Raw genomic sequence first — 24,751 nt, forward strand, 5'->3', positions numbered from 1 at the left:
TTGGTCTAACTCTTATGGCCACTATATTGTCTCATATTGAGCTATAATCAGACAAAATCCAACAAATTCTGACAAACATTTCTCTGTACTTCTTCTGTCTTGTGTTTTTACTTGTGTTTGTCATTTTTGTCCACAAAGATGATATGAGCTTTGCTGAAATTTAGGTGAAGTGTAATGATTATAATCCCCTGGTCATTCAGTCTAGTAACCCTGTCAAAAGGTGAAGATAGTCTGGTAAGACTTGGTCTTACCACTTTCCAATGAAATCATGAGAGAGGATGAGATCACCAACAAATACAATCAAAAGCGATTATCCTTAAGGCAAGGGACTTCAGCAATATCTAAGGCTATGTAAGGTCAGGAAAGATGAAGACTGAGAAGAGGCTACCAGATTTATCAGTTATCATTGATAATTGGGGAGTAAGCAGTTTTCAGTACAGTTTTAGGCCCAAAGCCAAATGAAAGGGTTTGACGAGTGAATATAAATAACTCTAGTAATTAGAGACCCAGAAAATTAAACATTTATTGTATATTCTGGTGTTTATCCCTTTCATACATCATTGTCCTTTAGTTGCACTTTTTGAAACTACTATAAAAGTAGTTGTCATACTTCAAAAGGGGATATTTAAACTTTATGAGCTGTCCCTTTCATGCTAAAGATTAATCTTCAAGAAGTTAGGTTATTCTAACTATCTAGCTATCTTCTAGTCAAATTAAAGTAGTTCACATTTTTTAAAATGATGCAATTATGCTCAGAACAAATGGGTGTTCTTTGCTTTTAAAAAAAATACAGGCACTGAAGTGATTCTAATTGTAAGCTTTTTCTTTGCAAAAATATTTTAGCATGGTGTATAGAGTGTTGGCCTCAAAGCCAAAAAGACATAGTTTCAAAAAGTCTCATCTCTGATACATACTGGTCAGGTGACCCTGGGAAAGTCACTTAACCTCTAAGTGGCCTAGCCAGCTATAAGTTGCAGAGAAAGTACCAGCCTACATTATTAGAGGGGGATTTTCTCACCTGAGAGTTCTCTGTAAATAAAATCACAGGTTAAAGATCACAGGTTCAGAGTCTGTTTCCTAACGCTAAATTAATTGAAAAGTCAGATGTACAAGTTTTTAAAAGGTTATCACAAAAGAAAAGCAAGGATCTTACTAATAAAATCTTTGGGACTACATACATATTGAGGAGTGTAGTCTGAGATAGATTTTGATGAGGGAGTAAGAGCTGATAATCCAAGAAAAAGAAGGTAGGCTGAATGAAAGAAAGAAAACAGTTGTTTTTTTTCCTTCATGTTACCTAAGCTATAAAATATAGGATGCATAAGGAAAAAAAATAAAGTCATAAAGCTAGGTAGTGACTTGAGTGACATCTCATGAAAAAAATTAAATAATATGTCAGGTAGATAAATCTGATGTACTATTTAACTCTAATATTTCCTTTTCAGATGCATCTGATTGGGATTCTACCAGTACTTCTCAGAAAAATGAAAGTTATGGAAGTTCCAAGGATTTGAATTTTACTGGGAATTACCCTTGCCAGTCACTGCCAGTGACCAAAAATCAGTCAGGATCCACAGAGTTCGGAAAGATTGCTTTCAAAGAAGATGAAGTAGTTGGAACTGGAAGTGGCCTTGAGACTGGGTTTAAGGTTGTGATTCTGGGAGAAAAACCAGCCCCCCAGAAGCAGTGTGAACCACAGTGCCCTCTAAAAAAAGAGGAAGGTAATGAAGAAGCATGTAGAGTTAACGTTCTGAATTTTCCCTAGGTAGATTATTTGCTCATTGTGTTACATTCCAATCCTTATTAGTATAGGTAAGCAAAATAAATGATAAAGTCACATATTGACAAAATTCACTGCCTGTTTTTCCTCTTCTCATGCAATCTAGAATCTAGTAGGTGTCTTTTAAAGAAGTATTTCTATTTTCTCCTCTAATCAGTATATTATATTCCCAAAAGCACTGAAAGGGGGAAGTTTAGGCTTATGTGCTTCTCCTCTCTAATTAACTATGATTTCCTACTTCTTTTTTTTAGTGTTTCAAATCCTAAAACCATTAGGCTTCTGTAGGTTTATATTTATATGTAAAATCCACATATGAAGGGTTTTTTTCCTGTCCTTTTGGATTATTTATAGCTATTTTCCCCAAAGCTAAATGTAATTGATTTAACGTTTCCATAGTATTAAGTTACCTGATTAGTTGATGCTTCCCAGTAATTGTTTCCTTGGCATTGGTTTGAATGGAATGCAATTACTATATCGGAATTTTTTTTAATACTATTATTGGAAGCTCTGTAAATTAAGATAATTGTGTCATATTTAAGTTTAACTGTTTATGTTGGTTTTGCTTCAGTAGATTTGTTTGACCTGTGGCATATACAGTCATCTCTTCCTGATCTTTAAAAGTTCTGTTAATCAATTTTCTGTTAACCAATTTCACCTCCATGAATTTCTCTCCCTGTAATCATACTTAACCTAGCTCTGAGGAAACTGAAAGTCTTAAAGTAACTTTCAAATTAACTGCTGGAGTATTACCTGCATATCTTGTTTTCATGTTTCTTGGCTTAATCTAAGTAGCTTGTAGAGTTACTAAATGATACAGATCTCATTTACTTTTGCTTCCCTATGCAGTATGTCATCAAGGAAAAGGACTTTTTTTCCCTACATCTTTTAATACAATCCTGGCCAGTGGTTTTACATATTAAGATTTAGGTTTTGTGCTCTCTGGATTTTTTGAAATAATCGGATTGAGTTTGTCTTTGTTTAATTGATTTTGTCCTCTGACTGGTTGTCATGATTCTTTGTCTCTGACTTTAGTTCAGAAATTCATCTGCCCTGTCATGAGTTAAATTTAGAAATTCAGTTCTCTTGTTAATCACTTAACTATTCTTGTGTCAAGGAAATCTGTTACCCATGAAGGAGACATGTGAGCCCCAGGGAGTCTGGTCTAGTATCTATATACCACCAAGCTGTCCTTCAAGGACGTCTGACTTGTTCTGCAGAGAAATCTGGTCCATTGTGTCTAACCTTGTAAGAACATTTCTTAGTCACAGGAGAGAAGGGTTTGTTGCTAATTGTTCATTACCAATTTCCGGTCAGTCATGTTGTCCTCAATTCCCAGGATGCTGTTCACTCCATAACCTATCTCATTGTTTTCCCACTACCTAACTCTGTATTATTCTCTTGTACTTCCCCAAACTCTATGAAAGCTAGTAATCCCTACTTCATTGTCTTTGATAATGGAGAAAGACAAATGACCCGATTTACTGGTTACTGCTAGCCTAACTAATAAATTGGTCATGCACAGGGCATTTTCTCTCAGTTTCATTTTCAATTGTAACAGTTTCATCTAGATTAAAGATATAAATCAATCTTCACAGCTTCTTGTGATCTGGTATGAAATGAGCATCTCAGAAGAAACTTAAAATGTAGCAGTAGATTGATATTACAAGATAATCAGCTAAATGTACAGTTATTAAAATAGAAATTTCTTACATCTTATGCCTTATTTTAAAGTGGATTTCAATAGTTGAGTTATAGCTGTCATAACTGCCATTACCATTAATGGGGGGATTTCATTCATATAAGAAAAGTAATTCTAAGGAAAATAAATTTTTACTTGAATATTAATGTAGATTTAACACAAGAATTGGAATTTAAAGGATCATCAGAGGAAAGCCAAGAAAGTTTTGATAAAAGTGACCCAGAAGAGGTATGTAAAAATTATATTTAAATTTTTGATATTTTACTTCAGTAAAAGTACCTTTCATGCTAGTTTTATTGGAAGTTTTTCGGAACTTTGTTTATTTCTAAATGCATTTTTGTCTGATTTCAGGAGTTGAAATTTTCTTTGCAAGTACAGGGACCAATAGCAAAACTTCATTACTGGTTGTGTAGCAATAGAGTAAAGGAAGAGTCCCTGTATACTTTTTATTGCTGTCATTTTTATAAATTTCTTACATGATAAGGAAGTTAATTTAGACGATTGATCATATAATTATTTTGCCCTTAGTAGACAAAATAATGGCAATAACAATTACCATGGATGCATGTGAAAGAGTATCTGAGTCCTGATTTCTTTCTTATAGCCAGGCTAAAATTATTAGTCACCAGTGGCAAGATATTAACCTGGAATGTCAATATCTGGGAACGTATATCATTTTGGACAAGTACATTATATTCTATCAGTGTTTTATAAGGTTATATAGCATTAAAATGCTATACTAATAAAATCTTAGCATTGATGATCAAAATTAACCTATCCTTAACCCAGATAACCAATCCTGCTTGTAATACCCCTGCCAAAAGTCATTGAAGATCTTCTGTGACTAAAAACTTACCACTCACATGAAGCAGCCCATTGTCTGTTTGAACAGTCCTAATTGTTGGGGATGTTTTCCTTAGATTGAGCCATAATTCACCTTCCTATAATATCTGCTGTGGGTTCTTGGTTCTGACTTAAAGATTAAAGTTGAACAAGTCAAGTCCTTTTGCATTCTAATCCCCTAAATATTTGATGACTATTTTCCCAGCATCCCTTAAATCTTCTTTCCTACAGACTAGATATCTCCAGTTGCTTAACACACTTTCCTGTGATATGAATCATGGATGACTTCTAAGCTCTCTTTTGGTTCTTCTGAAGGCATTACAGTTTTTCAGAGCAGAGGATTGTCACATTTCTCCCTAAGGATGCTATACTACTTTTGCTGTTGACAAAGATTGCATTATCCCTTTTGATAACCATATAGTATTAAACTTTTATTTAACTTATGGCCTGCTAACAAATACTTCTAGGTCTTCTCAAGAACTTTAAAAAACTGTTTCTCCTGTTGTTTACATATGTAGTTTTTATTTTAAATCCAAGTCCAGGTTTTACATTTATCCCCTTTAAACTGTGTCTTCTTAGCACCAGCCTATTGTTCCAATCTATCAAAATCCTTTGGAATTTCAGTTCTGTGACTTATTTTATTGGCAGCCTTGCCCAATTCCATAGCATGTACAAAACTGATAGTAAGTTTTCCATGTATCACTTCCTCCTGACTATCAGTTTAAAATGTTGAATAGAACAAGACTGAAGATAAAGCTATTGACTGCTCTCAAGATTAAATTAGTATTCCTTGGGTCTTCCCAATGAAGCTGCTCCAAACTTACCTAATTTTCCTTTAATGCCATCCATGTTTCTCATGTAGTCTACAAAGATTTTGTGAGAACCTTTTTCAAATACTTGTTGAAATCCAGGCACACTGTGTCTTTGACATTCCTTGACTCGTCTTTTATTCTGTAGTCTACTACTAGCATAACTTGTTTCTTAATGATGTTATTTATTTTTGGTTTTCAACATTCATTTCCATAAAATTTTGAGTTCCAAGTTTCCTCCCCATCTGTCCCCTCCCCTTCACCTCTACACAGCATACATTCTGATTTTGCTTTCCCCCAGTCTGCCCTCTCTTTTATCACCCCCCCCCCCCCAATCTCCTTTCCCCTTGCTTTTCTTGTAGGGCAATGTAGATTTCTATACCCCATTGCCTATATATCTTATTTCCCAGTTGCATGTAAAAGTGCTTGTTAACATTTGTTTTTAAAACTTTGAGTTCCAAATTCTCTTCCTTATTCCCTTCCCACCCACCCTTATTGAGAGGGCAAGCAATTCAATATAGGTTATACCTGTGTAGTTATGCAAAACACTTCCATAGTAGTCATGTTGTCAAAGACTACTTCTATTTCCCTCCATCCTATACCTCCCCCCCTTATTCTGTTTTCAACTTTGAGCCTGTCCCTTTTGAAAAGTGTTTGCTTCTGACTACCCTCTTCCTCAATCTGCCCTCCCTTCTATTATCCCCTCCACCCTACCTTATCCCTTTCCCCCTTACTTTCCTGTAGGGTAAGATACCCAGTTGAATGTGTATGTTATTTATAACTTGTTTTTAATGAACTCATATCAATTCTTAATTATCCCTGCCTTGACACTGTTCTTTTGAAGTATTTGCAAACTCTTACTTTGATAATTCAGGCTAGAATTTACCAGGAATCATGACAATTTACCTTTTTCTAGTCCCATGGAAACTCCTTGATAAACTGTAACTAACTACTCAAAGAATTAAGAAAACTCTTCTTTAACCCTGTATCCAAATTAGTTTCAGTGCCCTAAGATGCTCATCCTAATCATATTTCTTAAACTCAGTGAGGATGATTTTGGGTGCCCCATACTCTCGAGCCTCCTGGCAATGTCTTCTTTAACAGAAATAAGAGTTCCAAAGCCCATGTTTCAGATGTGCTGTGCAAGCGAGAATCTGATCTTAGAGTCTTCTTATCATGTTTCACTTAGTTGTTATATTCCCCACTAGCAGCAAGAATGGGGTGAAAGATGAATCAGGTCACACAGTCACCAGAGCCCTCAATACTATACTCTGCCTAGCCTACACAGCTTTCTTCATTATATCACTGCCCTATAAACAACTATTGAAATCACCCTTCCAATGTGATTTCCTAATAATCCTAAATTTGTCATTTATGAATTATCTTCATTTGAATTATAGAACTTTAATCTGAGGATTACCCAAATAGTACCACAGTCATCAGCAAGTCAGTAGAATGCTTAGATTTTCAGTTCAAGGGGTAGCTATGATATGCAGTAGTGGTTATGATTATAATTCTGTCACTTTATCTTCATTAAAACAATAGCTTTCTCTGTCAGTAGTTAACAGAGCAATAAAGAACATAACTGCTTTAGAAGATGATATGTACCCTACTATTGAGGTTGACTTTGAGACATCAAAAACTGTTAGGGTTCCATGATGTGTTGTGGTAGAACCATCTCAAAGAATTCAGTCAGACTACCTCTAATCCAAGTATAGGCATTTATTGAGATTGATGCCTTTCATGAAGCAGGCTAAGTTCCAAGAGGAACCAGCAGCTTCAGAGAAGGAAGGTTGAATTTTTATAGAGTAAAGATTCAATTATGTAACAGAAATTATGAATATTAAAAAGCTAGATAGCATTTGTTAAGAGATTAGGCAATAGAGGAGGGCTCTCAGCCACAGTGGAAATATGCATGCAGTTACCCACAATGCATTATGATAATGATATTATAATAAGCCTTTCTATGACAATTTTATTCTAGGTCAGTTCTTTACCTTTATTGTTCAGGTGCCTACTTGGGGAAAGTCCCTTCTATTGTTTTGGGGTCCACATCCTGCTTTGGCATTCTGGTGCTGCTGCTTTCTGAATGACTATTGTGGTCCTGTCTGAGACTAGATGGATGTAGTTGTGGTTAAGTACATGGACACACCTGCTGTTTCTATGGGAAATATGAGGAATGGGTCTGGAGGCAGTACCTAGGTAGGAGCAGTTGCTAGGTTCCCACACCTACTGTTTCTGTGAGAACTATGAGTTTATGGACACACCTGTTGTTCTAGTGAGCAGTGAAGCATAGATGAAGAAGTTAGGATGTATGTTGGATGGGGCGGGGAGATAAGTGGCTTGGGAGGGGTAGTGGACCTGCTGTGAAGGGGGGCCTATAAGGAAGTTAGAATATTGGGGCTGGGGGTAGCTTTATTAGGATTCCTTCACTACCACTGGATATGCCCAGCTGGAAGCTGACTGTCAGCTTATTAGGGATATTGTAGATGAGATTTCTTTCCAGAGCTAATGAACTAATTTCCTTCTGACTTAGAGATTTAGTGAATCTGTGAATTTGGAATATAGTGAAAATTAGTTGAATAAAATGTTGCCATCTTGTTTAAATTATGGCTTTTAAAATGTCCAGTTTTGGGGAAATGATATTGTAGATAATGTAAAGTAGTTGATTTTGGTATGGACAACTAAATGTCAAAGTGGGTAGAGTCCCAGGCCTGGAGTCAGAAAAATTCAGGAACTCAGGAATATTCCTGAGTTCAAATTTGTCTTCAGGGAATTACTAGTTGTATTACCCTGGTCAAATTACTTAACCCTCTTTGATTCAGTTTCCTCATCTGTAAAATGAGCTGGACAAGGAAATGGCAAACCACTCTAGTATCTTTACCAAGAAAACCCCAACTGGGGTCACAAAGAGTTGACTGTGACTGAGTAACAAAAACAGTTGATTGTGGGCATGTGTCAATAATAGAATGTGATTCTATCGCGTAAACATTTTTTATATAATTTGTCCTAGACTGTCTGTGTGTAGACTGTCAGTACTGTGGTTCATCCCAAACTAATTATGGGACTATAATTCCAGTACATCTGAACATTTGGAGAATCTTACTTTTAGAGTTGGATCCATGGTTCTTACCTGTACTGGGCTCAGAGAATCATGTCTTACTTGGCTGTTTTGAAGCAGTCATTTCCTACCCATAATTCCCATTAATAATGTTGATGAATCTGAGCTGTATATTGTTGTCATTTCTTTTTTCTTGTTCTGAATTATATACAAAAACCATTTCCCTGCTCTTGCTAATTCCTGCACTCTAGTTACTAAAATAATCAGAGATGTGGTTTTTATTACTGTACTCAGAAGTGGACACTCCATACAGGTATATCACAAGACAATAGAATTATTTTAAATCACATTCTGATTACCTGTAGACATGTCCTAGTTTTTAGACTTAACTATTTTTACACCTATAATTAACCTATAATTGGAGAAATTTAAAACAGGCAAATAAAAAAGTGTAGTAAAGAATCTCACTACTTAAAAGGAATAGTGAGGTGAGTTTTCTGTTCCATCCCAAGTTTTTATTTTATTTGGTTAGGTTTTTTCATTAGGCAGAACATGTGTTTAATTTTAACTATTTAAAATTGTATCTTTTTAACTGATTTTGAAAAGTATTTTACTATAAGACCATAAAAAGCATACGATATGAAATGGGAAATTGTTCCTGTTTGTTTTGTTAGCAATACAGTATGGCACATGCATAACAATACACTTACCTAATCCAAAATACCCTAGATAAAAGTTATTTTGAAATTTTATTTGTTCTATCATTTTGGGAAAGTTTAAATAATTTTTTAACATTCCTTTAAAACACAGTGATTTGGGACTAGGTAAGATCTTAAGCTTAAAAGGTTAATTTTAACAATTGTTTATTCTTTACTTTTTTTCTTGCATATTTCATTACCCAAGGATAACGTTACTTTAGAAACAGCTAACATGCCAGAACAAGCAGCACCTAAGAAACCAGTAAAGCCACTTAATTTTCCACTTTCTTTGAAAAGAATGTCTCAAAGACTGGAACCCAATAAGGAATCTCATAGTAGCGATGTGTATTTACATGAAGATTCAAATTGGGAAGAAAGGTATGAAAAAATGTGGGTTGCAAAGGAGAAAATGGAAGTCAAAAAGAATTTTAAAATCATTACAACTGAGTTAAAGCAGATGTTTGGTGAAATTTCTGAAAAGAACAAAATTGTTGCTCAGCCTCCAGAGAAACTACATGAAGAAGAACCACAAGATGGCTTTGAAAAGGAATCAGAACAATTACAGGAAGCATCCCCTAATATAGCAAATAACTCAAGTGATACTGAGGCAGTGGAGAAATATGGAGGCCCTCTCAATGTAGGAGTTCAGCCGTTTCCTGAACAAAGGGAATACAGTCTGGAAAATGCTGTTTTACAGAATTTAAAGCTCACTTTCCAAGAAAATGTTCTTCAGTCATCTTCTAATCTATGCTCAGAAAGTAGCAGCCTACAGCTTGAGAATGATAATAAGCCAGAAATTGAATGTACTTGCAATTTAAATGAAGAGGATGTTGCGTATGATGCAGAAAATACAAAAATAGCCAACTCACAAATAGCAGTAAATGAAATGAAGGAAGATGGAGCATTTGGTATGCAACTGGCAGGAAGTCTGAACAGAAATACCCCAAATTTGAGAGCAGGTTCAGGACATTTGTTACAATCAAGTGTTCTGGGAAACCATTTTGGTGTCTGGCATACTTGCTCTGATGATATGAAATCAATCATCCAAGAAAAGAAACCCAAACTTACTACTGCAACAAAACTTAATTGGAAGACAAAACAAAGAGAAAGCTTATTCCAGAATAGTGATCACAATGCCAATAACTCTACAAACGAGCAAAGACATTGGAGACATTCCCTTCCATGTAGTGACAAAATGCCAAAAATGCACCTGGATAAAGAATTAAATCAAGATATGCAAAGATTTAAAAATGAGTTAGGAATATTGCAAGTAGAATTCCTGGCTTTGGAGAAAGAAAAAATACAACTACAGAAAGAGGTAGATTCACTTGTTGCCACTCTACGTTCTATTTATTTTTTCTCTTCAATCATCCATTTTTTTTTTTTTGATTTCTCGTGATGAAAACACTGTGTTTAAATGCTTGCTATTTATTAAGGGTAAATTTAAAACTGAATTAAGGAAAATATCCAGAAAACCTTTTTTATTGTCTTTATTTTGATCATCTAAGTAACTCCATCAGGTTCCAAACTATTTTGCATGTAAATAACAAACTTTCTAAAGCAGACATGCAAATTGGAGTATTAGACTATGTGGCCAAAAGAACAAGGACAAGCCTAAAGATAGTTAAGGCACAGGCCTTAAAGAAATGTAGTAAAAGTTCTCTTTTATGCAAGTGCCTGTAATATTTTACATTTGAAATAATTTTTCTTTCTATGAATATTTTTATTTTCTTAGCCAATTATAAGATGTTGTATCTTAAAATATTGAAAACAGAGACCAACATTAAGAAATTTCTGACAAATCCCCCTGATTGAACTAATACTTTTATTGTGATCTGCTATGTTCATCTTTACTGACTTTACTAAAATTCTTAGACTTTAATTTTTTTGCATCAAAACAAAATGAAACAAACATTTTTGCTAATTCAGTTTGTATCAATTTTCAAAAAGACATTAATACAGTATTTCTCTATTTGTTCCACAATTAAATGACAGAGTTGGGACTTAAACCTAGACTTTCTGACTACAAGTTCAATGTCTGTCTTTTTGAATTTAATTATTTTTAAAATATTTTCATTTGCTATAGATATTTATCATTTTAGCACATAGAGATAATATAAAATGTCAGCAAAGAATGGAAAAATAATGGCATAACACTGGCTCCTGATATACTCAAACATTGACTGACTTTAGATACTATCAGACTGGCACAGTTTGTTTAATTATTGAGTTTTATTTTTTGGAAGGAGCATTGGCATTCATCCAGTCAAACCCCATTATTGTTTTGGATGAGGAAATTTTAGGATTGGGGGAGGTTAAATCTTATGAATAGGTCTCTTGGCTCATCTATACATTCACATGTCTGCCTTATAATTATGCTTTTACAGTAATAACTCAAGCTATAGCAGAGGATAGTAGATAGAACGCTAAACTCATTGTTAGATCTGGGTTCAGGTCCTACTTCTGACTCACACTTGCTGTATTAGCCTGGGTAAGTCAGCTTACCTTACCAGTCAATCCTGAGATTAGAAGCAGGGACTGATGTGCGTTTCTACAAAGAGTTTCCATATCTGGAGTTACCTACACTGATGAAATCATAGGTCCTGTCCAAAAATAACAACAATAATTTGCATTTTATTAACTCTCAGATTACAAAAATATCTTCTAGACATTATCTCATTGATCTTCATTACTATTCCTACGAAGTAGGTGTGACCCATATTTACAGACCAGGAAGTTGAAGCTCAGAATGTTTAAATGACTTCAGGAAATGGACCAAATTGGTATTTAACCCTAAAGTTTCTGACAACAAGCTCAATGCTACTTCTCCTATATTTTTTAAGTACTAAATAGTGCACTTCATTCTGAATCAGCTGTGGGGACCCCCACGCACTGTACTGGATTCTTCTACTAATTTATCAGTATGATTTTGACCATGTTACTTAATGTTGCTGTGCTTCAGGATCCTCATCTATCAAATGATAGCACCAGACTAAGATTTTTTCCAAATCTAAAAAAGATTGTGCTTCTGTGAATGGGCACAGTGAACAACATTGATTTTCCAGAATGTAGCAGCAGTCATGCTGCTTAAATCCTACTCTGTTCAATTTCCTATGTTGTTATGTGTGTTGATCCAATATTTCAGTGGCTGCCTCCAGTTTTATTTTGTTTTTATACTCCCTGAATTCCATTGTATGGTGAAAAATTATGAAGGGTAATTATGTCAATCCTCAGCTTGGTCTGTCTGTTCGTTGTGGGGTCAAGGTGGAAAGGCTGAAAATGAGTCTGAAAGTGTGTGTTACTGTATCTTTTTGCCTTTGTCTGCTTGTTAAAGAAGGGAAATGAGAAAAGAACATGAAAAAAGGAGAACATAATGAGATAGGAATTGAGCTATCATTTTGAAAGTTGAGTAATTTGTCTTCTTTCAAACAAAATTTACAAAAAACTTTATGACAATTTTTGTTTCCAAAATAAAAATAATTGAAAATAATGTGGATATTTAGGTGTATATTTCAATATAAAAGTAGGAGTTTGAGAGGCAGAATGGCTTAATGGATAGTGAGCCAGGAAGACTTAGTTCAAATCCAACCTCTGACGTATGTTATAGGCAAGTCATTTAACGTCTCAGGGTTCTAGACAACTCTCTACAATTATAAGTTGCCAAGAAGGCTCGGACCAGCATTGGTAGAGGGAGTTTTCTCTTTTAAGAGCTCCTTATACTATTTAAAACACAGGTATAGCACTTATCTAAGAAAACATATAATTTTTTAAATAAAATGAGAATTATACTAACTGCTAAGCTTTCCTTTTAGGTTGAAGAGGAAAAGAAAAAACATCAACACAATGAAATGGAAACATTGGAGGAAACTGATGGTGATAAATTAACTGAAAATAGAAAGATTGGCAAAGTTAATGAGTTATTTTCTATAGAGAGCAATCAACATAGTAATGATGAGGAAAATAAAATCCCTGCAGCAGAAATTCCAATAATGAGCATTTCTTCCAAGCAAAGTTCAGCACCTGTGCTCCATCTTTTAAAGGGGTAAGTTTGTCAAAATATGTAATAGGAATATTATCATCAGATATTAATGGTTAAGTTCAATTAGCTCAAAAAATCTGGAGTCAGATTCAATGTGCATCAACTTCAGTCTTGTTTTTTTTTTTTTCCAAGAAAGAAATTCAAGTCCTGTGAATATATATTTCTCTTTTGCTTTCAGTTTCTTTTATTCTAGGACTGTCACATCAGCATCTTTTGAAGGAGGGTAGGTAGCCTTTGATGAGATTCAGAAGAATAACTTGTTATATAAAATATGGGTGGCAAGGAGTAAATCAAGATAGCTTTCAAATGTATAAATAATAAGGCTTAATAAGATATTAAAATATGCTTATGGCTACCAAAAAATGAGATCGGCTGTCTTAGTAGGTAGAAAGTTCTCCATCATTAGAAGTGTTCAAAAATAACTCAGTTTCTTCTTTTACAACGTGGCTGATGTGGAAATGTGTTTTGTACATGTATGGCCTATCTCAGATTGCTTGCAATCTTGGGAAGGTGAGGGGAGAAAAACAATTGGAATTGTTATTCTTATAAAAGTGAATGTTATACATGTAATTAGAAAAAAAATATTAAGTTGAAAGAAATGAAGCTTTCCTTACAAAAATAATTGAATGAATTTAAATGCTTATCATGTGCCAAGCACTGAAAATACAAATTAAAAAAAATCAACCTAGACTTTCAAGACGTTCACACTTTTATTTGAGGATATGCAAAATATAAAAAGAACCACCCACCAACCCACCACCATGTGGGGAGTGGGTGGAGGGGAATAGTAGAGGGTCAGGAGAAAGAGATTTAGTACCTTCCAGGATAGGGGAAGAAAAAGGGGGAACTGGCAAAAAAGTAGAGAGAAGCAGCCATATAGCACTTGTTCTATAAGTCCCTCTACTGCTCAGATGGGTTCTGGACAGGCTGAGGAAGAGCAGAAAGTGGATAACTGCTACTTGCTATTCCACAAAGAAAAAAACTTCATAGGACCATGAGATGATAGATGGCAACCTGACAGGAATGTGGTGATGTGGACTCACATTTCAAGATGGGATTGTACTAGCCTGAATCTGGAAGTGTTCTGGATTGACATTTAGAAAGTAGAGAATGTAGAAAAGTAAGTTCAGATTTACTTTCATGAACTTGATAACAAATAATTTCAGCATATTGTAGGATAATGAATTGCAGGAGCAAAAATTATATAAGTTCAAGAAGACAAGATTTATACAAGCATAACCTATTTGACAGGCACTGAAAAGGGCGTCTTTCCCTGCCTCGATGCCAGTCTCTTCATTGTGACCTCCATGGCAAAAACAGAATGTTGTCTACTTTTCCCTTGATTAGCGAAAAGTTAACGTTAACTCACTCGTGAGAGACGGTCAAGCCATGGGCAGCTGAGAGGAAGTATACTTTTGTTTTAATTGTCATCTTCTGTTTTTGTATCAGCCTCTTTTCCCAATACATCTCTCCTCACCCTTCCAGAGAAACATGCCTTAAAACAAAAAATGAAAAGGACAATGGAGTTCCGCAGAGCTAACCACCACGTCAACATTGCATGCAGTGTTGTACACTGATAGTTTTCCACCTGCGTAAAGGGAAGGAGGTGCTTTCTCATCCAGACCAAGCTTAGTCATTGTCATGCCGCAGCATTCATTCTCACTTGTTTTATTGCTTTAATATTTACATTATTGCTGTCGTAATTGATGTTGCTGGCCCAGTTGTCCTTTATTTTGCGTTCATTCATGTAAATATTGTCATGCTTCTATATGGTCTTCATTTCCAACCACACACAGTAGTGTTCCATTATGTTACTTGATCACAGTCTGTTTAGCCATTCCCCAGTAAACCATTCCCAGTTATCTGCTACTGCAAAAAGTGTTGCTATGAATATTTTGGTGTATCTGGGACCGTTTTTGCCATTGACTAACTGACCTCACTGAGGCTACATGTTTAGCAGTGGGAGAGAGAAATAATTCTAAAGCGCTAGAGAAATGACCGTTCTTTGGAAAAGTTTTGACATAATTAATTGAGGCAGGCTAATTTGCAAGGGAACATTCTAATCAAATTCTGAAATCTGTGAAGAAGATCAGGGGCTGGAACGAATTGAAACAAGAATGATTATAAAATTTGTCAGATGTTTATTTGCTTTTCTCCAGTAAAATCCTTCTTTGATATTTTGTCAGAGTGGGACAGTGAAGGTACCTAAGGGCTTTGTCAACAGAGCACCCGGCACATTTGTGAGGTCCATTAAAGCTGGAATCCTTAAAGAACTGTCTTCACACATCTGTGATGCCTAATTGTTCACTGGTTTGTGTGGGTGCACATGTAGACATACATACACAAACACACACAGCGGAATGCCCTAACACCTAAGGCAGTCCATTCCTCTTTAAATAAGTAGTTGTTTAGGAGTTTGGCTTTTTTCATGTATTGATCCTAAATGTGCTTTTGTGCCCCTAGTCCTACCCTTTGGGGGATCAGTTAAACTTGATAGCCCTTCATATATCTGAATACATACACCACTCCCTATCCTTCCAGCTCCTCATGTTCTCTTCTCTAGGATAAACTTCTATAATGTCTTAAGCAGCACTTTATTTGACATAATCTTCCTCCTTCTCCATCCTGTTTTTTCTCCTCTGGACATATTCTTAGTTCTTACTGTCTTTCCTAAAATATGTCTCCCAGACATGAACAAATTTCTTCGAATTTGAGCAAGGTTCTGCAAATATATTCTGACCAGGGCATAGTATAAGGAAATTTATCAACTCCCACCTTCTGGATTCTGTATCTCTTAGATTTCAACCCACAGTCATATTAAATTTTTTGGATTTTCTCCTAGCATTCTTGGCTCATTTCAAACCTACCTTCTATCAGACTCTCAGATATTTTGCACCCAAATTGTCTATTCAGAACTTCTCAGTTTTGGGGTTTTTTGCATTTGTTATCTTTTAGCCCAAGTATAGGCACGAAATGGGGAACATTTTAAGTGAAGGAAATGTATTAAATGGAGGTTTGGAGCAGAGCTTATTCCTAGACTAGAGAAGATACAAATCTGACTCGAATCTACCTTGTATTTTGAAAAGTAGAGTTGAGAACCTTTGTTAGATAAACAAGATAGTCCTGAATATAACTTCACAGCCAGATAGTTCAGATATGATGCACTACAAAAGAGGGTTGCTATTAAAGCTTTGTCATCTGGGGAATATTCTCAAAGTCATATTTAAGAAAGGGTCATCTGGAAGCACTACATAGTAAGTGTTAAAGAGAAGGAATAATAATTTCCCTATTGTTTCCTTTTCACTTAATTTCCCCCATTGTTATCTTATCAGTTTTCAATAAAGAACATTTTGATTATCCCTCAATGGAATTTTTTTTTTTAGCAGTGATTCTGTCATGCAAAAGAAAGAAGTAAAAACGTCTCCAAAGGATAAATGGATTTCAGAGGATCCTGGTATTAATTCATCTTGTGAAAAGGTGAATGCCTCAATTGATGTCCTACTTCGTGGTCCTGAAGACAGCAATTTAAGTGAAGCAGATCATGATGAAGAAAGGTAAAATGCTACTGTATTTTCTCATGGAAAAATATTAGCAATGTGTATTGTTATAGTTGTAGAAGACTGATGTCCTGTTAATCCTTGTCCTGACAGTTGACTATTCTTTCTGGATGCCTGATGGCTGAGACATATGCAGAATAGCACTTTCACTGGTGGCAACTATATTCCAAATGCCAGAAAAGCTAGCTGTTATGGTAAAGCTGGGAGGCCCAGACTCCCTTCGATATACAGAGCACACTATTTCCCACTGTTGCCCAGTTGAAGTCCTTGTTTTCCCCAGCATAGCAAAACAGTCCCAGTGATAATGCACTCCATTTTCTCATTGTGGTGACAGAACACAGCAGGATGGACTTTAGTCAATAAGAAAGTTGTTTTCACCATGCCGAAGCACTAGTGGAAGGAATACCAAACTTGGAGTCAGAAGATAAGGGTTCAAGTTCCTACTCTACTGCTGTCATAGCATAGATTTAGAGTTGGAAGGCACTGTAGGGATCATCTAGTCCAGCCTCCTTATTTTAGAGATGAGGAAAGTGGACTCAGAAAAGATTAGTGGTTTGCCTAAGATCACACAAGTAAAAAGAGGCAGAGTCAGGCTTTGAACCTGTGTTTTCTGACTCCAGATTCAGTCCACTTTCCACTGTACCACACTGCCAGCATTAGCAGTGGGAGCTGGGACGTACCGCACATTGGTAGAACGGCGTGATAATACTTGCCTTATCAATAGGATTGTTGTAAGGAAAGTTCTTTGTAAAGTGCTGTAGAAATATGAACTGTAGTTATTCAATAAATGTATTATTTTCCTCTTGTGTAGCAGAGTGCTCTGCTAATGATTGCTGTTACCTTAGTCTTCCCTGAAACAGATCATACTTCATGGAACTACTTAGCTGTAGATTGTGGGGTACACGGTATACTGTTTAACTTCGGATTGTGTGAATTTAAGAGTTGATTAAGCCCCTGGGAAGCAATAGAAACCAGTTTCTTCCCCTAAACCCAGATTTTACTTACTTCTGCTTTTTGTCTAATTCTAATTTATAGAATATTCTCTGGTTCGGTCACTGATGTTTGTATATCTTGTTATTTTTTAAATTCCTAGAAAGACCCAATCATTCTTTCATAGAATTTTTATCTCTGAATTTTACTATATTATTCCATCATATTGAGGTTTGATATTTCAGTACTACGGAGGATTTGTGTATGGCCTCATGAATATGGGTACTTCTTCTAGAGGGGAAGGTTGTGGCTCCTCACCCTGTCAGAGTGATGTCCACATCCTCTCCTATTTCTTCCACAAGGGTCCATCCAGTGTGCTGGTAAACTTGTTTAAAAAACACTAATCACATACAATGTGAAGAGCCTTATGCCATGTCCTGGGAAAGACAGAATGGTGAATAAGACAGTCTCTGACCCCTTGGAACTTACAATATAGTAAATAGAACATATGTACATATAACTTGAATTTTAAAATTATAATTATGTGAGTTACTATATATAATATTTTCTAAAATTTAGAATACAGTCAAAAATTATGGGCATAATTTATTATTTGTTGATAACTCACTTCCTACCAGCAGTCATTATAATATTCTTCCCAAATTCATGTTATTTTAGAATCTTAATAATAGAGACTTTGGCATATGAACAGTTGAAAAAAATAAATTGTTACTATATCACAGGTTAAGGTTTTTGGCTGACATTTACTTTGAAAGTAATCCCTCAAACTTTTTATTTATGGGAAAAAATTCAGATGTTACATAAGAAGTTTTTTGTTTCTTTTAAAAACTTATCAAGAGGGAAAGTTAAGCATATGTTATAAATTATGGCTACAGATTGAATACTATTGTTTTACTGTTTCTTATGTAACTGGCTTGAAACATGAAAAAGCATATGATTTTCAAGTAGGTAAATATTAAATCAAACAGTTACAATGATAACAAACTTTATGTATATTTTATCTATTTATATTCACACTAAGAAGAATTATTTGTTTTTTAGGCCTGCAAAGAAAATATGGAATAAAAAGAATAAGGTACTGTAAAAAATGCCAGAAATATAAATTGGTTTAGAAGATATTGCATGTTTCAGTGAACAGATAGGATCTTTATAGTATAGGAGTCTTTAATTTGAAAATGGATACTTGTAGAAATAGTCTCCTAATGAAATGTGCCCACTGTAAATGCTAGGAAACTAATGATATTGCTGAATTTTCCCTGATTTCCCTCCCTAAATAAAATGAAGACTAGTTATCATCTATAAGGGATATTGTGACTATTTATGATAATTTTCATAACGTTCCTAAATAATTCAACTTCTAGTAGTTAGTGGCATAGTAGATGGAGTCATGAAGATGAGAGTTTGAATCCATCCTTGGGCTCCTAGCTAGCTGTATGATCCTGGACAAGTCACCTAAGCTCTCTTAGCCTGTTTCCTCATTTATAAGATAATTATGAGTAATGCTCATCTCACAAAGTAGTTGTAAGGATGCCATGAGATAATGTGTATAAAGTGTTGTGAAAACTATAAAGTGATGCACAAATGGTAGCCATTGTTATTATTTTTAAGTTTTTATTATTTTATCCTGCTGTTATGTATTTTATAGGATAAAGTAGAGACTGATTCAGATGATGTTGATGACCTCACTCAGTCATCTGATGCAGCTACAGAAGATTATGATTTACCTCCCTTAAACTATAAGAATGTTTTGTTATTGATTGAACAACTTAGTGTTAAATGCAAAGGTAAGAATATTTTTAAATTTCCTAACAGAATACTAGTGTTAAACAGAAACCAAAGATATGTGTGTGTGTGTACAAGAAGATAATCACCAAAGTCCTATCCCATTGACTCATAGTAAAATAGAGGTGACTTTGGGTTCTGGGAGTCTCAAACATTGGAGCCTAATCTCTGACCAGCCTTGCCAAAGGATCATGTTGGTTGCAAGGTGATGAATTTTTCAGCTACAGTAGATGACGTACTATTTATTTCAATTCAGAAAGAATTACTAAGTATCTACTGTGTGCAAAATACAAGTGTAGACAAGATGCAGTCCTTGTCCTTATTGAGTGTGCAATCTTCTAGGGGGATACAGCCCATATAGATAGCTGTAATATTAAAAATTACATAAATACTTGAGAAGCACAGTCATATTGCTATATGAGGTTCAAAGTAGAAAAGAACATTAATTGATCTGTCAAGAATCCAAATAACCTATATATGAAGGTACCATTTGAGTTGAGTTTTAAAGGATGGGTATGAACTTAGGTGTAGATCTTGGGAGTATAGGGATCTGAAGTGAGCATTTCAACCATAGGAGCTGTGAGCAAAGAGGCAGAAAAATGACAGTTGAAAAACCCAGTTTTACTGGACAATATATAGCAGTAAGAAGTAAGTATGGAAAGGTAGAGGATTACATAATTGTAGAGGGCCTGGCTTTGTATCTATAGGCAAATGCCTTAAATTTGGAGCTTAGTTTCTTAATCTATAAAATACCTTACTTCATAGAATTGTCGTGAGCTGTATTACTGTATTTGCTATATTACTTAATCTGAGTTACTTATATTGAATTCTAAGAAAAGGTGTATCAATTTTATTAGCTCAATTGACAATACAGAACCATTGAAGAGATTAATGTAACTAGATGCATAAAGATATCAGGCAGTGAACTTCTTCATTGAAAGAATAACCATATTGCCAAGGGAAACCCAATAACCAAGTCTGTTAAATAACTTGATATAAACTTGATATAATACACATTTCTGACTCTGGATTAGGTCTAAATTTGCCTATGTGTCTCTACCGAATAAAGTGCCTAGGTTGCGTTGCAGCTATTTTCCTTAGTGATCAGAAGATTTTTTTTTTTTCACTTTCTTCTGATGTCTCAGTTATATTTTGGTTAAAGTTACTGGAAGTCTGGCCAATAAGTAAATGGAGATGGAAGTCTTTGTATAATTGTTACATATAGGTTTATATTATAATTCTCAAAAAAAGAAGCGATGTTTGAATATAACTTTAGAATAAAATACTTATAAAATCAATATATTTGTAACATAGATATTAATATATAGATATCCATTTTATTACTTGTCCCACCCAGAGTACACATCAGAATGTTTACTTTTCACATATATTTTTCTATATTGTGAAGAATTCTGAGGTTTCATGTTTTTTTAATAAAGTAAATTAAAGATTCTTTTAAGGGAAATGTTATTTTAAAATTCAATGTAAATCTTTTGACAAAATAATATTTGGCATATTCTTTGGATTTATATGTGGGATACTATCTTGTCATTGCCAGAATATCTGAATTACAAGTATTCTGCTACTGTTCTTAGATCTTAAAATACTCCTATTTTTATTTACTTGTGTTTTTCTCTGCACAGATCCTGTTAGCCTTTTGAAAATTCAAGATGCAGTTCTTAGATATGAACGATCAGTAGAACTTAAAAAAGGACATTGTACTCTACTTGCCAGAAAAGTTAAGAGTTTAGAAAACAAGATTACTGGATTACAGAAAGAATTGTTGGAAACAAGGGAAAAGAAATCCCAGTTAGAGCATCAAAAAGCAGAATCAGACAGAGAACTGTCTAGCCTCAGGTATGGAACTCATGAGTTTTAATAAAAACTTGAAAGCATTTCTCTTATGTTGAAGAAATGTGACAGAGTAGTTGAGGTTGGGAAGGCAAAAATGATACATCTTTAAAGTAATATTAATGAGCACTACTTAATCCTTTTTACTCTTTGGACATCTGTGAAAGATTCATTTCTAGTGAATTTCCAAAACTATACCACATTACTTACAATTACATTTTTTTTTCCCAAAAATGAGATTATGAAATGAAAATGAAAAATGAAAAATCAATTCTGGATAATTAATAGTAATGGGAAAATGGATGAGGGAAATGCAGAAATCATTCCCACACCTAGTTTTAGTCAGGAATTTTATCTACACCCCCCTCTAAACTTTTTTACCTAAAAATTTCAGATGTATCAAAACTCAGAAATTTTGAAAAAGTTATTTCCTCATATAGGATACATTTTTGATAGAGTTTAATCCTTGGAGTAGCCTGGATCGAGAAATGGTTTCATATCTCATTTCTGACACATCCTGACTGTGTGAACCTGTGCAACTTATATTGCCTCAGTGTCACAGGTAATTCTCTAAGGCTTAAAATTGTAGAGCAGGGACCAATCTGTGTCAGTAGAGGGAGTTTTTGATGGTGAGTTCCCTACATGGATCCAGTTCCCTCTAAATTAATGTTCTTATCCTTTAGACATCCAGATGAATATACTTAAAGGGCATTATACTCCTTATTTCTACTGAAAAACAAGCCATTTTAATCTAGGTTTACACTGAAGCAAGAGGAAGAAAAGCGAGTGACTGCAGAAATGCTGTTTGAAAAAATTAGAGAGCAATTAAGGAGAAAAGAAGAACAATGTAGTGAAGAAGTAGAGCTAAAGCAGCAGCTTGAATTCACTCTCAGAACTCTGGACCTTGAGCTGAAGACAGTAAGAAATCATCTAAAACAGGTAAATTGGAATTTAAAAGCCAGTATTTCCATCTTTTCTTTGTTAAGAATATTTCTGAATTCCCTGGGAGTGAGGAGGTGATTACTGTAAAATCTTTTTCATCCTAAAAACGGGATATGGCATTTGTCTAATATAAGTAAGTTGGGTTCAATCATTCATAAATAGGTATTCATAAAGATATAAAGAACAGTAAAGAAAAAGTTTTCCTTATTTTAGTATTTGAATGTAAAACTATAGGCTATATGGCTATGAAAAAGGTAAGATGATGCTAGTACTTTTTAAAGTATGTCGCACAGTAGAGAATCAGTATGGTGTAGTACAGATGTAGGGAACTTGCAGCCTCAAGGCCACATGTGGCCCCCTAGGTCTTCCGGTGCAGTCCTTTGACTGAATCCAAACTTCCCAGAACAAATCTCCTTAATAAAAAGAATCGTTCTATAAAACTTGGACTTAATCAAAAGAACAAACCCAAGTACCTAGAAGGCCACAAGTGGCCTTGAGGCCACAGGTTCCCCACACCTGCTGTAGTGGATAGAACTGACCTCTAATCTAGGAAGACTTGGCTCAAGTATTACCATGAACACATCTTCACTCTGTGACCCTCGGCAAGTCATTTCACATGACCCCAGCCAGAGGTGTCCAGCTCTCTAAAAGCTGCCCATAGAACACCATACTGGGGGAAATCTATTTGATGCCCCTGCTGTAAGGCAACGCTGTAAGGCAACTCTCTAAGACTGTGAGTTCCAGAGAACTCCTCTGCATTGGTAGAGGCATTTCCTTAGCTGAAAATGCTCTAGGTCAGTGAAATTGCAGATTCAATCCCTTTCTCTGTTTGTTATATTCCAATTTACCGCACATCCTTCAGCCTTTCAGAAAAGTTTGTTGTTCTCTAGCATCTTCAGCTTTTACTTAAACAATTGAAATTATTTAAGCCTATCTAAATGGAAGAAAGGCAAAGTCTTAATAGGTCAGAGCACTGAACTAAATCTCCTAATAAGATGAAATTCAGGAAAAATGAATGTAAAGATTTATTCCTGCGTACAAAAAATTAGTTTCACAGGTATAAGCTGAGGGAAGTATAATTAGATGGCATTTTGTCTGAAAAGATGTAGGAACCATAGTGCACTTAATTTAAGTCAGTGTTGTTATTTTTGGATCCCATTCAGAGAAGCCTAGCTTCCAAAACCAAGGAGGTAAAAGTGCCTCTGTACTTAGACCTGATCAGACCTCATGTGTAATCTTTGGTTCATATGTGGTTACTACAGAATCATGGTAGGACAGCACACAGGATGAGGAAGGACCTTGAGTTCATGACATTTGAGGATCAGTGAAAGGAACTGGAGATGTTTAACCTTAGGTCTTCAGGTTTCTGAAGGACAGTCATGTGGAGGAAAGATGAAGCTTACTCAGCTCCAGCCTGTGGGACAGAGCTAAGAGCAATGGATCAGAATTGCAAAAATGTACATTTTTTAGGGTTAATGTCAGGAAAAAATTGCTAACCAATAGAACCATCCATAAATAGAATGAGTTGCCTTGAGAAATGGTGGCTCCCTCACCTGTAAAGATTTGAAGCTGAGACTTGGAAGAGTTAGAAACATAACAATGGATATGAATTAGATTGAAGAGTTGTTGAGGTTCCATTACAAGTCTGAAATGCTATCCTTCTTGTTGCTTTTTATTTTCAGTAGCCTACTTTTCTTAATTGTTTTTCAACTATTTTCCATCCTTTTTCAGATTCTGTATTCCAGTTAAAGGTAAATGTTTTTGCTGACTTTTGAAGGAAGAAAGACAATTAGAAATTTTATGAAATTGTTGTCCCCAGGTTGAAGAAGAGCGAAATGACACTCAAAGACAACTTTCCCAGGAGCTGAGGGCCAGAGCTTTGCAAGCTGGAATTCAGAATAATCTTCTTTGGAAGCAGAAAGAAATGGAAGCAGCAGCTTCGGTGATGATTCAGGCTTCTGAGGTATTCACTTTGGTTATTTCCAAATCTAATTGTATATTTAAAAGTCAGAATTTTTGTTATTCGTTTTTGGACATATCTGTCATCCTCAGTCATGTCCATCTGTCTCAGCAGACAAGTAGGGACACACATGGTGACCACAATCAGCACAGCTTGTTAGTTTTGCATGGTTGTTTCTTTTCTTTGAGTGGAATGATTGCTCCAGAGACCCAAGGGTACTTCTACTGAAAAAATGCCTGGTTCTCAGTAGTGCCTCTGCCCTTTCTGGACATCAGAAAGGGGCAGCTCATCAGGGTCACTAACTCCTAGGTTAGCAGGAGAAAGGAATGCAACCAGGTAGATGACACCTCAAACCCGAACCACTTTTCTTCCTTGATTAAGTGATTTCATCTGTTTGCATTTCCAGGGTAGAGAGAAAGGGTTACAAAAGATATGTTAATAGTTTGGTCTATTTCACATTGTTGTCTTACTCATGTGCCATGAAAGAGATGGATTAAAAGTATTTGCAACAAGAATAACTTTCAGTTAGATTTCTGACATAAGGCTCTATTCATTACAAGGATTCATTCATTCATATTCATCATTGCTCAGCATGATAGAAATTTAAGTTTGTCAAATGCCAAATTTAGAATTTTTTGTTGGTTTTTGACACATAGTAGTCCTTTGGTTCCAGGGCACAGAAGTGCTTCATTTAACTCAGCTGCTCCCTATTCATACCCTCCTCCTGGCTTTAGAGAAAGGATTTCATGGAATAGGGCTGCTGGAATGGGCACAGTGCT

The 24,751-nt window shown here is 35.3% G+C and overlaps 1 protein-coding gene across 12 annotated transcripts in view; it reads left to right on the forward strand.

Annotated features, from left to right (window-relative positions):
• LOC140533323 (ankyrin repeat domain-containing protein 26-like) overlaps nucleotides 1–24,751 on the forward strand; it is a 78,588-nt gene that overhangs the window by 24,462 nt on the left and 29,375 nt on the right. For 10 of the 12 annotated variants that reach the window (XR_011976875.1, XR_011976876.1, XM_072652925.1 and 7 more), the window contains 10 exons: nucleotides 1,446–1,721; nucleotides 3,631–3,707; nucleotides 9,096–10,208; nucleotides 12,703–12,932; nucleotides 16,313–16,483; nucleotides 18,479–18,512; nucleotides 19,083–19,221; nucleotides 20,863–21,076; nucleotides 21,826–22,009; nucleotides 23,832–23,975. Coding sequence is in view for 10 of the 12 variants with exons in the window: in XM_072652925.1 (XP_072509026.1) it covers nucleotides 1,446–1,721; nucleotides 3,631–3,707; nucleotides 9,096–10,208; nucleotides 12,703–12,932; nucleotides 16,313–16,483; nucleotides 18,479–18,512; nucleotides 19,083–19,221; nucleotides 20,863–21,076; nucleotides 21,826–22,009; nucleotides 23,832–23,975 (2,582 nt within the window). In the remaining 2 variants the exon portion in view is untranslated. The remainder of the gene's footprint in view (nucleotides 1–1,445; nucleotides 1,722–3,630; nucleotides 3,708–9,095; nucleotides 10,209–12,702; nucleotides 12,933–16,312; nucleotides 16,484–18,478; nucleotides 18,513–19,082; nucleotides 19,222–20,862; nucleotides 21,077–21,825; nucleotides 22,010–23,831; nucleotides 23,976–24,751) is intronic. The other 2 variants (XM_072652928.1, XM_072652935.1) reach the window with 2 other exon arrangements.

The sequence above is a fragment of the Notamacropus eugenii genome, chromosome 3 (assembly GCF_028372415.1).
Source record: "Notamacropus eugenii isolate mMacEug1 chromosome 3, mMacEug1.pri_v2, whole genome shotgun sequence".
Taxonomy (NCBI): Eukaryota; Metazoa; Chordata; class Mammalia; order Diprotodontia; family Macropodidae; genus Notamacropus; species Notamacropus eugenii.